A 15331-nucleotide genomic window follows, 5' to 3' on the forward strand; every position below is an offset into this window, starting at 1 on the left:
ACTGCAGAAGCCCTGAACATTTTATTTGAAATCCATTTATTTTAAAATCCACTTTGTTTCCTCATCCTTCTTGCCTTCATTCATTTAGTTTAGGAGTATCGACAATTTTACAAAGCGACACAAGCTGCAGTGGTTTGGGTTCGGGTTTTTTTTGCATGAAACGAGAATAAACCTCAAACGACAACATTGAAAAAATATACAATATATATATATAATATCTGGGGAGGGTTGTGAGACCCCACTCTGAGCCCTATGGCTGGCTCCTCCATCCAAATTCCTGTTCTTTCCAAGCCCCTCCTTCCTCATCGCAGTTTGACCTGTGCCACTGTCATGTGCAAGTGCCCTAACACATGTTTCTAGAGAGCCAGATGGGGGGTCAATAATGTGGGGGAGGTCCACAATGGGAATGGCAGAAGACGAAGGAACATGGGAGGCAGAAATGATGATTGGGGGAGGAGCGCATGTGTACACGGTGGGGGAAGGAAGAAGTTAGACACCTCTTCCTTCCAGCCATGTTTCTGGGGGATCCCTTGGACTGGTGTTTTAAAGCTCCTAGTAGCGGTGAGAGCCGTCGCTTTTGCCGATGTGTCGGTCATCCATGTCATTGCTGTCTGGGGAGTCGGGTGTCTCCGAGTCGGTGCTGTCATCTTCATCCTCCGTGCCCTTGCTAGCTCTGCCTTCGCCGCTTTCTGCTGCTCTCTCCTGGCAGCTCTGGTAGGACTGGGGTGGTGAGACATGGGGTAAGGGGAAGGATCTGGCCACCTAGCTGCCAGCCCAGCCCCAGACACAGTGGCTGCTCCTCACCTCCATGGGGTTGACTATGATGGTGAGGGCTGAGTCGTCCCAGAACATGTCGCTCTCTTTGCCTCCAGTGCTCATGTGCCCAACCTCGGCAGCCCCAGGAACCTCTTGGCCTGCTCCCCGCCGGTGGAGGGAATGGATGCGCAGGATGCCAAGGATCACCATGAGTGCCAGAAAACCCACACACACCACAATGATGACAGTGGCAGCACTGGGGACCACTTTGGAGAAAGAAAATGAGAAGACATGGTTAGAGTCTGTCACAGTAACATGCATTTCCAACCTGACCAGGAGCTGGGGTTCCAGGATGGAGCCTGGAGTTTCTGGTCTAGGCAGGAACATATCCTGACTTTCCTGCTCCCCTGAGCACAGGCAGTTCCCGCCTTCAGCTGCTGCATCTTCGCCTGAGGCCTGCATGGTTTTCCAAGATGCCTACATTCGGGTGTCCTCTGGTGCCATCCTGGCCTGTAGACTGCACATCTTTTATCTACAGAGCTCACCGATATACGCTGCACAGCAGCCATCTGTATGCCCCTCCTGGGAGGGAGAAACATGCTGGGGCGAGCCCCTAAGGGCACTTGGATGCTTTTTGAGGGTGTGATTTCTGTGCAAGCACCAGAGAAAGAAGGGAGCCAAAAGAAGTCTGAGCAGGGGCAGAGGTGAGGGCTATGGTGGCCATCTACTTAATGCCATGGTCAAAGCCTGGTTTCTCCACAGGAAAAAACTTGAGATTCATCCAAGAGCCCTACGCAACTCCCACCCCTTTGCTCTAGGCCTGCAGGCTGAGCCTCGCCTCTCCAGACACCCCCCTTCCCTGCAGAACCGACCCAGGCCCCCCGTGGGTTCGGCTGGGGCTGCTGGGGGCCACAGGGGCAGCTCTTCCTTCTCCTACACAATGGGGCAGGGCTGGAGCGGCAAAGGCTGGGCTGGTGCTGGCCCAGCACATGCCGGCCGGCCCCGCGATGCTTGTGGCACAGGGCTGCCAGCACAGACCAACAAGGCTCAGCTCTAGCTTTCAGGCTTCTCTCTCCTCTGTTTCAGGGGCAAGAATCCTCCTTTTGTCTGTGTGGTGCCGTCCCCTACATTTACCTGCCTTGCTGCCCACCACCCAGTCCCATCTCTTTTTTTCTTTTTTCTTTAAAGATGGTGGCAGTCTTGTTTCTCTTGTTTCTCTCCTGCTCTTGAAGCTTCTTTCTGAAATTATGTTACCCAAGCCTGCATAGCACCTTTGCAAGGTGCAGGATGAAACCGTACCAGCTTACGGTTGTTATTTTTAGACCTTCTCAGGTGTAGATTTCAGACTGCTTCTACATCAAGAAAGCAACACACCAAAAAAGGAGGATTGTTGTACCAAGCTCTAAAACACAATTTGACACAAGAGTGCAGGTCGTTCGCTAATGGCGAGTGGGACAGGGCAGTAGGATGAGAACTCAATAACATGGGTACAGGGAGCCTGAAAGGAATCCTCTGCTGTGGGTTCTACCAGGATATCAGAAAATTGGCACCCTGACCTAAAGGAATAAACTCAAAAGATAGCGTCACGTACTTGGGTTATTATGGGTGCTTGCCAAAGTGTGCCCAGATAACTCCGGGGGTAAACGTTGGCCTTGGTGCATGAACTGCTGGGAACTCAGAATATGGTTAGGGTGAGCAGCTCGGTTCATGTTGTGGAGGACGTTCACCTGCAGAAAGACCAGACAAAGAGAGACTCAGCCCTGTGTTCATGGTACACTCCACACAGTGCATGTTCCCGTCCACCATGTCCTCTCCATGCATGCACAAGTACACATATGTGCAGGTCTTGCTCTTGTACCTCAACAGTAAACTCATTGCTGGAGTAGCGTCCGTTCATCTCAGTGCAGGACAGGTGAAACTTCCTTTCATAAAGAGCAGCACCATGGCTGATGTGGTACGAGACCTGGCGTAGTATTTCCTCATAAACTGCAATGCTCTCCACGCCTGAGACAAGAAGAGAGAGTTGGTGTGGGGTGAGGAAGCTCCTGCTCCAGAGTCATCTGGCATCGTAACCTCATAGCAACCAGGAGCTACAGAGGAATCCAAGGCAATGTTGGGTTCATTAATTTTAGGAAGGGAGCAGAAATGGAGCTGGCTGCAAAGGGCCTGATGAAATCCCTGCTTGCATTGCTAAACAAGGCGCAGGGAAGGAAGGATTAAGAGCAACAGCCCTGTTAAGTTCTGGAGAGTGCCGTCCCCCAGTTGTGTCCTGTAAACTGCCGCTGGCACCCAAGACCACCAGACCCCAGGGAGTAAGTCGGGAGGGGTGACACAAGCCTGGGTGAGGGCTCGGACACCATGCCCTAGCACCATGTGCTGGACGAGCAGCCCTGTTCCCAAGAAAATGGCATGGGACTTCCCAAAGCCAGGAATTTGACAGACGGTTACATCGCAGAGGCTCGCAAAGTACACCAATGCATCACTAACGTCGGGCTACGTGCTTCTCCCAGCGCTGCCGGAGGGGCCGCTGGCACGGTCAGCTGTGGCCAGGAGGGACGTACCAGTGATGGCCAGGTAGGCAGAGGTGTTCGCAAGCTCCAGGCCCCGCTGCTGCAGCAGAGCCCCATCCAGCAGCAGATACTCCCTCTCTGGGTCCAAGTCGTCTCCTACCAGCGAGATCTCGCAGCCGTCCAGGTTGTGCACAATCTCATCTGACATTCGGGTGTCTGTCACTGGAGCGCAAGCAGGAAGAAAACAGGGCCAGAAAGCCAGCCAGCCATCAGTGAAGGCAGGAGTTACTCGGAGTGGTACCCACTTACTTAAAAATGTTCACATCATACCTAATGACTTTTCTCTGGCTAGCACTGACCTTGAGTAAAATTGCTGTCAGCCTAATTACTTGTTGGAGGAGTCCCCTGGTTCTAACGACATTATTTATGCACATAATAAAGTCACTTTATTTTGGAACAACATATTATCAGACTGGTTCATGATAACACATCTTGGCTGTAAGGACTCTTGTTGACAGTGACAATGTGCAAATTAGGAACAATCCTATCACACGTTCCCAGACCCTGAGTGCTTTTGAAAGATTTCCCCTGTCTCGGGACTGCTAGTTACCACGGCTGAGATCGTACCTTCTTTAAAATGGCAACCACATTCAACGGCTACCTGCTTTCAGCAGGGCTAACATCAACTTAACCATCACAGGAGGAAAGGCAAAGCTGCTAAACAGAAAACTGAGCAAAAAAATCCATTACCAGAGGAGAGGTGAAAGAATTGAAAGGACATGTAAAGCACAAAGTGCAGGGAAATAGTCTGAGAATGATGGAGAAAAACAGAGGGACAAGATATTATAGGGTGTGAGGAAACTGACTGGAAAATTCATGGGAATAAGTGATGCAGGAGGAGACGGGAGGATGCAACAAATGAGGAAAGCAGGAGAGCAAGAAGCAGGAGACTGAGTAAGTGTAAGAGTGGAGAGGGTAGCAGGCAGGACATCCAGCCCGTGCTGAATTCAATAAAGGGAAATGTAGGTAAAATGTGAAAGGGATTAGGAATAAGCAGCCTGGGAAAGGAGGAGAGAATGAGGCAAAGGAACCCGGTAGATAGAAAAAATACAGGGAGGAGCAGAAAGGGATAAGAACTGATTAGCCTACATATTGATAGACAATGTGCTGTGCTACTATACTTTTAAACTCTCTATTTTAGGTGTAACAAGGGGCTCTACTTCCTCTGCAGGACAGCAGCTTGTGTAGGTCCTTCCAGTTTGTCTCTCACACCTCACCCTGTGCTCCACTCACCAGTACTGTGCCAGTTCTCATCCTTCTTGGCCTCCACCTGGTGAGAAATAGAGCAGGTGATCTGGAGGTTGGGGAACAGGGGGACCCCATCTGGAGCCTCAAAGTCTGATGCAGGATGAGCAAAGTGGGTGTTGCCACTCAATAGGATCTGGGGGGCATCCGGCTGTAGCACCACAACATAACCTTCCACATCAGGAATGGAGACACAGGACTCTTCACTGAAACACCTGAAGGAGAGCAGTAGAAAGCATCAGTTGGCCCAAGCTTCCACCAGCAACACCATGAAAGAACACCTCCTGCCCGTTACTGCCAGCAAAGAGAATAGCCTTTCTCTGGTAGTCTTCCTAAAGCTTCCCTATAACCTGCTGTGCGAGACAGGGAAGGAATGCCTTCCCTACAAAGGCAGTGGTAGGAATGACACCATCAGCTTTCAGGTAACTTGGTCACATTCACACACCACAGAGAAAGCCAGCCCACGTGCCCAGAACAGCAGGAGTGAAGGTGGAAGTTCTGCCACCCGCACAGACACCAGGACCCAGCGTTATCTGGGTACGGGATGTGATGTTTTCAGCAAGACTTCAACCCATTTCGAGACCATCCACTAGAATTAAAATAGAAGGTGAAGGAGTGCAATTCCATTCAAAAGAGAGGCGACCTGCCGGCTACACTTGGCCAGAGGTGCTACTTTGTCCACTTACTTGACGGTAGTGGTGAGCCTGAGTGGCCGGACCCCAGGGGTAGCAAAGCGCAGTGAATTCATGTAGGCCACATGCTGGATTGCGTGGTTGAAGGTTTCCACATCGTCACCCTCCAAGGTGAGCAGGGACTGAGAGGGGTTCACATGAACCTAGAGGTGGAAGAGAAGAAAATACTCAGGACTCCTTGGCAAATGTCAAGAGTTCAGGCTAACAGAGATGCAAAGGAGAAAGGTGGGGAGTTGTCCAAGGTGGGGGAGCAGGCAAAGTCCTGGGAAGCAAGGCTGGGGAGGAGAGTGGAGGAAACCCATGCAAGCTGGGCAGATGGGCATACCTTCATCCCTTTGCCCAGACTGTCGAAGTCACTGTAATCAAGCCCCTCACGGCAGGCATACAGGCATTCAATAACCTCCCGGCTCTCCAAGCTACCAGGGCGCACAGTGAAGCCAGCCAAGTAACCATGGAAGTAGTGGTGTATCGACAGAGGATCTCCTGAGGGAAACATGGGAGGTGGAGGGTGTGAGAGACACAGCGAGGAAGAGTGCAAAACCAATAAAAGCAACAGTGTGAGGGACACACAGATGTTACGGGAGGTAGAGGGAAGCAGAGGGGTGCATGGGGCAGGAAAAGTAGACATGGAAAAGACAAAGACAACAAAAGCAACAGTGTGAGGGACGTACAGATGTTAAGGGACACAGAAAGAGACAGAAGGGTGCACAGGACATGGAAAAGCAAAGACAAGAAGACGGGGGATGCTGAAGTAAAAAGATGACAATTTGTTGGATTCTAGATGGGGGAAGGTGAGAAGGACAGACCAATGGGAAGACTAGGGCAGTGAACAGTGGGTAGCGTAGAGGAGTTTCTGCAAAACTGCTGAATGCCAGATGGAAACAATTTCTTGTCCCCTTCTTACTCTGCTTCCTGTGAGGGCTTTTAAAAGAAACTATATGTTCCATAGACAGTCAGGGATGAGGTGACATCTCCTGATGTCTCTAATGGCTATTGTGTTCTTCAGAGACCAACTTTAATGATCAGGCATGAGGACTGTTTCTCGACACAAAAAGCAGACTCCATCTCTCAAAGCAGGCTGTAGTCCTCCTATCAGCCTTCTCATGCTCCACAGATATCAAAGTGCCAAGGACCAATCTCCCACATAAGGGCTTTCCTCCCAAGATGGGGGGAGGTGGCAGGACGGGAGCGGGGGAGCTGCACGAGGAAGGCACCATGCAAGAAGTGGTAGTCATGCACAATGAAGAGGGGAAGAGAATCGTCTTCTCTCTTCTCCCTACCTTGTACAGCATCAGTAGAGTTCTCGCTTCCTTTGATTTTCTCTTTGTTTTTCTCCTCTGCAAAAGGAGAGCATTCAGACGAGCAGTAAGGCATTGGGAAGGGGTAGTTACAGGGTCAGGCAAGTGCCTGTAGAAGTGCCTGCCTTGGCCAGTCCGAAAGATCAGGTCTGGGCTCATGTGCCCAGCAGTGCACCCTTCAGCCCTAAAGCCAGCCCACCACACATGAAAGAGGGCAGAGTGCCCCCGTGGAGGGGGTGGTGAGACTCCAGGGTGAATAACTGCTACAAGGGAGAAAGTGTAGTTGGGCTGTTTTCTCCTCCTTTCCCAATGATAGCTGTTTGGGGAATTAATTGATTTCCATTTATGGAACATGCTCCTACCCATGTTCACAACAAGCCACGTTCTCAACACCCCTTTGAAACTGACGGTTTCACAAAGGTGTCCCATGCTGGTTAACATTTGTTGGTTGCAAAAGGCCAGTCGAGAGCACAGAGCTGTGGAAGGGTCCCTGACCTGGAAGAAGCAGTACAACAGTAAAGATCTGATCTTGCTACAAAATTCTGCTGGAGCGAAGGCAAGCGACAGGCAGATTCTTCTAGTTCTGTCCTGCTTCAGTCTTGCAGGAGAACTGAAAGACCAGGGAAATGCGGATTTACATCTCCACAGAACAGGTTTTAATCTGGTAGTGGCTTAACTACGCTCCTAACTTGATCTTTGTCCTCCAACCCAATTCCTCTACAGAAGGATTTGTGATTTCTTCATATGGACCTTCAAGACACAGAAATCCCCTTTAGTACACCCGGCAGCACAAACAGTACCGCCTGCTTTCTAGTGAAAAGCGCTGACAGAAACACCAACACCTGAACGAGGTGCAGAGTTTCAACTGCACTGACACTGCCTGCTATGGCAGCGTCCATCGCATGTTCTACTGCTGTGGGCACGAAGCTGCCAGTGCCGCTTGTCCCTGAGCTATCGCTTCCATGGCCTGCTGGCTTGGTGTGTGAGGAAGGAAGGAGCCACGCTGGCATCAGTGCCAAGAAGGCAAGAGGGCTGCAGTGCAGTTTGCACTGTTCAGTGTTGGGTGGTGGTTCTTTCACCTCTTCTGGCTCTCCCTCCATGCCTCCGTTTCCCGCGTGGGTGAGGGTGCGGGCACTCACCGCTCCAGCAGGCTCCGATCATGAGTGAGGGCTCCTGCCGTGGAGGGTGGATGAGGCCATTGTCGTGGATGAGGGCAGGGTCATAGGAGACGCCATCCACGTAGAGCGTGACGGTGGGGAACTCCAGGTTGAGGGCATAGTGGTGCCATTCATCATCGCAGACCTGCGGCACGCAGCAGCCAAAGGGGTCAGCGAAGGGCAGAAAGAGGAGGGACACAGGAGGAGACAGACGCTTTCCTCACCTGCTCGAGCTTCCAGAGGAATTTCACAGGCCTCGCACTTTCCAGCAGTGGCCAGTAGAGGAAAGCAACCCGGCAGCCGTGCACAGTCAGCGAGTAATGCGAGTAGCCATCCTCTGCCGGGGGCAAGCACAGGGGTCACCCACCACAGCCCAGAGGGGCCACGCACCGCGCCCCTGCACCTCGGAGCCAGAGCCCAGCAGCATGGGCTGGCCTGCACGCCTGGCGCTTGCCCCGCAGGCTCCAGCGGCTCGGCCACTCCCAGAAGTGACACCCGAAGCTGTGTTCCTAAGGAGGGACCCCTGCCCAGGTCCTGCCGTGGGACACCAGAGATCTCCCCCTGCAGGGACACCCCCCTCTAACAAGTCAGAGGCAGTGGGCAGAAGCATCACCCTGGGAAAAGCATCTCACCGCTCTGCACTGTGCTGCAGATCACTGTCTCCTCTTCCCGCCTGCCTTTGCTGGGCACCACGGCATGCTTCATCCACAAAGACAGGGTGAAGTGGTCACTCAGCCCCTCGTGGGCATTGGGCCCATTCACCACAGGCACTTGGGCAGCCTGGCTGCCGTTAAACCAGTAGATGAGGCTGCTGTCCTGGCTGTAGTGCACCGAGAGCCGCGCGGTCCAGTTCGCCATGGGGCCAGGCACGGGCAGCAGGTCAATCTCTCCAGAGGCAGCACCTACCAAGAAGGGAAGACATCAGGAACGTCAGCAGAACAGGAGAATAGGGAACCTGAGAACTGGAGAACAGACCAAGAGGGTGCTGGAGGGCTCGTTGTGACACCCCAGAGCCCAGGGAGAGGACGAGTTGCCTATAGCCCTTCTGTCTGGAGAAGGTTGGTGACTTTTCTGTCTGTGCTAGAGAAGTCCCATAGACTGTGGGCTGGGGCAACGCACAGAAACCTCTGCTTTCCCAGCAAGGAAGGCACAGGGAGCACAGGCAGGGTGCTCACTGCCCCTCAATGCAGCACATGAGCCAGGTGCCCTCCCAGCCCTGCTGACCACAGCAGATGCAAGGAACACGTCCCCTAGCACCTCTGCTGTGTGAATCCCTTAGCTACCGCTGGGAACCCCTCCGGGGGACGGGTGCCTAGAGCATGGTTTAGCTGTGCCACAGCTGCCCTCGGCCCAGGAAAGAACCAATTCACCACAGAGTTTGCGTAGTGACTTCTCGGAGTAGTTATCCCGGTCGCAGCCCTTGGCCACGTGGTTGGTCTGCAGCTCCACCGTGGCCTGGATGTTCCACAGGGGCTCGTCGCAGGTCTCCAGGTGAATGCTGGGGAACAGTGCGAGGCTGCCTGCACCCGGTGTGTATTCAATCCTCTTGTTCCAGCCTAATGAAGAAGAGCCAAAGAGAGGGGCTAGGTCCTGCCAAGGACCCAAGGCCAGAACATTTGGCACACACACAAGTGGCATCCATGGACTAGCCCAGAAACAGAGATTTTTGGCCCTTTCCACACTGACAAGACAACTTTACGCAGCTGGCATCAGTGCAAGGGAAGATTTCCTAGAAGCACCAAGTCCAAATTCTCATTTTCTACAGCTAGCAGCAGTGGAGCATCACTCCTTGGATTGTCAACCCTTCTTATCAAGCAGAGCAGACATTTAGTTGTGTGGATTTCCCCTGCATTCTACAGGTGAACCTGTAGGCGTACAACACCACCGGAAAAGCCAAATATTCTCAAGATGAGCAGCCCCAATAACAATCTACGTTGAATATAGTCCTATGAGCCTTATCAAATACATAGTTCACAGTAATCCAAGGAATAATTTTCCAGTGTTTGTCTTTCAGTGACTTTGCAACAGACTTAGATAGATGCCTGCTGCATCCCCTCAGATGGGACTGATGGGCTGGTGCCAGAACCGAACCATATAGATGGACATACAGATCTGTACGTTTATATACAAACATTTGCCATGAGGAGGACCGAGCAGCAGTTCAGCAAAAGCAAAGGGAAGGCCTAGCTGTGTTTGGAGGTGTCATACCCTGCCAGCTGGGCTTGCAGGTGGGTTTCACCTGGATTTCCACTTCTGCATCATCAGAAGCTCGCTTCTTTCCACAGTCATAGGCTGTCACCGTGAATTTGTAGAGATGATCCCCACTGTACTGCAGCTTCTCTGTGTTCTCGATGTTCCCTAGTTAGCAAAGCGAAGACATCAAGGGAGAGGAAAGACAGTTTCCTCAAAGATGTTCCATCTAGACATCACTTATTTTTGATCCACTACAAAAACAACCAAAAAGGGGTTGAGTCGTGCCCCCACATTGCCACTCTGTAACAACCTACAGCATCCCACAAAATGGCTGCTGCATCTCTGCACCAGCAGAGACAGGTCAGCAGTGCTAGAAAATTCATATAGCACAGCTCTGCCAGCAAATGGGACTGGCGGAGAGGGAGCAGAGCAGGAGCCGGGGGGTGACATGCTTCTTACCATCATTGTCAATCAGAAAGGGAATGTTGGGGGTGAGAATCTCATAGTAGCAGATCTGGCTGTACTGTGGCGAGCAGTCTCCATCAATGGCCTCCACACGCAAGATGCGGTCGTACAGCTTTCCCTCAGTCACTGCCACTCGATACAGCTTTTCCACAAAGACAGGAGCAAACTCGTTCACATCGTTTACTCGAACGTGCACTGTGGCCCTGATGCAGAAAGTCATCAGTAAGAACTGCTCGGCTGATAAGGGGCCATTACACCACCTAAATGTCAGTGTAAGTCACTCCCCCAAAGTGCACCAGCCTGATTTCCAGCCATCAAAAGCAAGGACAAGGAAAGAAACCTTGGGTTTCAATGCAGCAATGCTGGCACGCAGGGATGTGGGCAGTGGTTTCCCACCCCAGAGGAAGAGCAAAAGAAATGATAAAGTAATCAGGATCTCCTGCCCGTATGCAGCAACAGTCCTTAGACACAGCTGCCAACCAGCCCTCCTCTCCAGTGCAGTCACTCCTATGACTCAGTCAGTGAACGTTTCTCTTTGGGTTTTATTAACATGTTGAGTTACAGTATCAAGGCTAGGGAAAAATACTTCTGGCTAAAGGAAGCATTTCCACGGCAATTTTTGTTTGTGTTTCTGTGTCAGATCGCATTTTGTATCATGCGGCAATGACCACAGGGACTTACTTGTGTGATTTCTTGGTATTTGCTCCATCAGGTCCCTCTCCACAGTCATAAGCCTGGATGGTGAACGTGTGCTCCTTGTGTGCTTCACAGTCCACTGGCTCCTTGGCCCGGATCAGCCCCTCGCCTGTAGCTTTGTCCAGGATCACGGCTTCAAAAGGCACCCCTGCCCCATGGATCCTGAAGCCACAGATTTCACCTGGCACCCACGAAGGCAGAGAGAAAGGGGAGAAAGAAAAGACCTGAGGACTGTGCCTTGTGCCCCCTGGCTTCCCTCTCCCATATTTTCTTCCTCCCAGGCTGACGCTCCCCTTTTGCCCCCAGTGCCACCGTTTCCAGCAGGCTGTGGCTCCCAGGGGCCCCTCCGGCCACCTCCCAGTGCCGTCAGTGGTCCGGATTGCCCTCTGCTGGGGACCGCTCCCACAGCCAGGAGCCCCGACCAGCACCGAGAGACAGAGGTGGCAAGGCTCGAGGTGGGTTACTGGTGCCACGCGGGCACAGCGCTGGGGGAGCACCTTACTTCTCCTCTGCATGCCCCGGGGAGGCAGGAGGCCACACACTGCAGGCAGCCAGAGCACGGGGATGCGCGGTGCCTCAGCATCCCCCCCGGGCAGGATGTGCGCAGCATGTGGAGCGGCAGGCCTGAATCCCAAAGTTCAGCTCACAGGGACCACGTTTCCTCTCCCAGGGCCGAGGGAAGAGGCAATGAGGAAGCTCCAAGCACGGCCTAAGCCAGCACCGGGAATACAACCCTCACAAAGCCTCTGCCATGGTTGCAGGGCGTTGTGCTTACTGCGAGGGGATGCGGCCCTGCCAACGCAGCGTGCCCTACCAGCTTTCTCTGGCGCTCACAGACACACAGAGCTGTGCATGTGATCTTTGGAAATAGCAGAACTGCGTCAAAAAGTAGCTGGCTCCACCCTCAGTTTCTCTCCCTGAGGGAAATGGCTCACAGCATCCTAAATCAAGCTGTGCCCAAACCACCTCTAGGCTTGGCCGGGGAACTCCTCTGGAGCAAGCTTTGGAGGGGATCGTTTCCTGGAGAGAGCTGGAACCCAGCCCAGCGGTGAACATGTCCCTGCCTCTGCCTCTTCAGAAGCCCCCCCTGCCCGCCAGCCTTGCAGGGCTGCTGCCCACCTACCTGCGTAGCGCAGCGGCGCGTCCTTGTCCAGTGCAAAGAGCGGTGGGTTGAGCAGGACTGTGTTGTCGTTCTCCATGACAATGCCCTGATACTCAGCTTCGATCCAGGGTTTGTGCTTGTTTGCTGAGGTGGGTTTCAGGTAAGGCATGGAGCACAGGAATGTATTAGCCATCAGTGACAGATTCAGTAGAAAAAGACCAGAATATCAACCAGTGGCAGGTAACAACCACACCTCCCCACCTTTGCTGAAAGTAAGTCTACAATAGGCTAGGAAGAAGTTATCTTTCTTTAGTTCCACTCTACATGGCTTTCAGGAGATCTCATCAGAAACAATGTGTTCCTTCTGGCCTCCTCATTACTTATTACTCCTCATCTTACTAGACATATGTGGAGAGGCACCTGAGTGCCCAGGAAAGCTGGAGCAGTTAAAAAAAAAATAATGAAATCAAGAGGCAGAAGTAGCCTGATTCTGGAAACACGTTGCAAACACTAAATCCTTTAGCTCATTGAAGCCATAATTAGAAGTTCCAGGATACACCTTCCCTTGGGGTGTCCCCGGGGGGGGCAAGACTTGCACGCAGCCATTATCACTTACACCTTGTACCCTCTGGACTGAGGCCCAGGGACCACACGCATGCACTCAGGTACACTTGCAGCCTGGCATCCTACGCCTATAATAACCTGCTCTGAGAGCCCCCTTGCTCCTTCCTTCCCCACTCCATGGCGAGTACCATATTCCCTTGGCCCCTCCTTGCTAATCCCGTGGGCTGGAGCCCAGCCAGGCTTGGCATGAAGGCAGCAGCCAGCAGGAGGCTCTGAAAAATGTCACAGGCCCAGAAATAGCAAATTAATCTTTATCGCACAGGCTCCGGGGCAGGGAAAGGGAGAAATAAAGGGATGGGGGTGGGGGGGAAGGGGAGAGGAGAGGAGAAGAGGGGAGAGAGAAGAAAAATCATTACAAATTAAAAACCCCTCCCCCATGCCCACTCCCTGCCAAATGAGCCTCAGAGATTATATTACATGGCCTAGTTACAACCCCTATTCCCAGATAATCCCCCACTCTCCAGCCCCCTGGAGACCAAGATTTATTACGACCAAGCAATGCTCTGAGCAGAGATGGCTTGGGCTGATGGGGAGCAGGAGATGCAGCCCCCCCCTCAAGGGCACTACTCCCAGTATGCAAATTCCTCTTCTGCAGCACGGTATGCTCTGAAGATACTGGCATGGTGTGATGCGTTGACCCCAAAGGGACTGCGTCCCTTACCACAAGCACTCCTGCAAATGGGGACGGGGGTGCGGCTGGAGCTGGGTGGGGGACCAGCGGGCAGGGTGGCAGGACAGAGCGGGGATGCACCAGGGCAGAGTGGGTAGACCCAGCCTGGCGTAGCGGCAAGGAGCGTGGGGTGGCATTTCTCCCTCGTCCTATCGATTGGGATTATAGAGCATTGCGCAGTGAATCCAGAGGAACATCCACGCTGCTCAGTATGCAGGTGGAATCCTCCCCGCGTGCAAGTGCCCATGTTTCACCCCAGCCCTCCACGGCCCCCACCAGATTCCGCTCTGCAATGGCTCTGGTCCGTGCATCCCCGAGGTGGGGGCCCACAGCTACAGACGCCCGGTGTGCCCTGTTGCTGGGGTAACAAGCTGGTGGCAAAGGGAGAAATCCTTCGCTGCATCCACCTGCAACTTGGGAATAACCAACCCGATCTCTCGGGAAATGAGTTCCTAGAGATTAGAAAAACATTTGGGGAATACTTTTAGGATACAGACTCCTGCCAGCTTCGAGAAAGCTCCCATCAATTTGAAATAATTTGCCAAAGGTGGGTAGAGGTTTCAGGGTGTAAATTCACAGAGACAGAAAATCCAGAGCACAAGGGGCCTCACCTTGCCACAGGGCCCCAGCACCAGAGTGACACAAATGAACGCCCCTGCCAACGCCAGCACCGCAGAACGCGGTGCCCACCCCACAGCCTGGCGAGCACCCCACGGTGCCGCATTCCCACTGACCCCAGCCTCCTGGATCTTCTCACTTTCTCCCATGCTGCTGGGTTATTGACGCACTGACTCCCCTCAGATGAATTTCTCACACCTGCCTCTACAGCCATAGGCCTGGAAACCAGCTCTGCCCATCGCCCTGCGGCTTCAGAGAACATCTGCATTCAGGGCGTCACAACTGTAGCGTTAGGGTTGGGGGGGGTTTACGTATTTAGCACATAAAATACTGTTTTATATAAGCAACCTGCATTGTTACTGCGTAACGGCGTAATTCCTATTGACAGATTGTGGATGGATGAGCAGGAATTGGAAGATGGAGGTGGGGGACGTGTGTTGGAGGTGGCTGGAGAAGCAACACATTCTCTGTGCACACGCAAGGGAGGGAAAGCTGGATCCACACCACGGCGACTGAAACAAAAGCAAGGCAAGCGGGTGGGAAAGGGGAAACACGAGGGGAATGCTAGGAGGAGAAGGAGGAACGGAGGAAAAGCAGCTGCAGGAGACCAAGGGAGAAAGTAGGGAGATGAAATGGGATGGGATGGGGTGGGATGGGATGCAGTGGGATGGGGCAGGGTGGGATGCGGTGGGACAGGGTGGGACATGGCAGGGTGCGGTGGGGTGGGACAGGGTGGGACATGGCAGGGTGCGGTGGGGTGGGATGGGATGCGGTGGGATGGGGCAGGGTGGGATGCGGTGAGATGGGGTGGGACGCAGCGGGATGCAGTGGGGTGGAGCGGGATGCGGCGGGATGGGGCAGGGTGGGGTGCGGTGGGATGCGGCGGGACAGGGTGAGATGCGGTGGGATGCGGAAGCCCGAAGAGGCGGAAAAATCCGGAGCCGGCGGGGACGCGGGGTGCCCGGCAGCAGCGGGCGGGGGGCAGAGCGGAGCGCCGCGGGCAGACCGCGCCTCAGCCCCCCGCCCCGGGGCCTCGCCGTGCCGGGCCGTGCCCGCCGCTCACCTTTGTTGGAGGCGCCGCCGGGCAGCGCGGCGCAGAGGCAGAGCAGAGGGAGCAGGACGGCGGCGCGGGGCCGAGGGGCGCCCATGGCGGCAGCGGGTTGCAGCCCGGCCCGCGGCCCCGCTCCCGCACCCGGCCCGCACCCGCCCGCGCCCGGCCCGGCCCCGCCCCGCCACTGCAGCATG

At 53.8% G+C, this 15331-nt stretch overlaps 1 protein-coding gene across 2 annotated transcripts; it reads right to left on the bottom strand.

The window, feature by feature from the left end:
* Positions 1-19: 19 nt before the first annotated feature.
* CLSTN3 (calsyntenin 3) lies at positions 20-15327 on the bottom strand. 2 transcript variants are annotated; one of them, XM_040594873.1, is made up of 18 exons: positions 15150-15327; positions 12196-12318; positions 11058-11253; positions 10371-10579; positions 9927-10076; positions 9089-9274; positions 8351-8620; positions 7943-8055; positions 7701-7863; positions 6544-6600; positions 5589-5746; positions 5258-5406; positions 4560-4786; positions 3318-3488; positions 2615-2760; positions 2348-2483; positions 805-1022; positions 20-720 (listed from the first exon to the last, which is right to left on the bottom strand). In XM_040594873.1, the coding sequence occupies exons 1-18, from the start codon at positions 15232-15234 to the stop codon at positions 553-555; spliced, it is 2925 nt and encodes a 974-aa protein (XP_040450807.1). In that variant the 5' UTR covers positions 15235-15327; the 3' UTR covers positions 20-552. The 2 variants fall into 2 exon arrangements, with proteins under 2 accessions (XP_040450807.1, XP_040450808.1); XM_040594874.1 differs by lacking the exon at positions 6544-6600.
* Between the last annotated feature and the right edge of the window lie 4 nt (positions 15328-15331).

This window comes from Falco naumanni, chromosome 5 (assembly GCF_017639655.2).
Source record: "Falco naumanni isolate bFalNau1 chromosome 5, bFalNau1.pat, whole genome shotgun sequence".
NCBI classification, from domain to species: Eukaryota; Metazoa; Chordata; class Aves; order Falconiformes; family Falconidae; genus Falco; species Falco naumanni.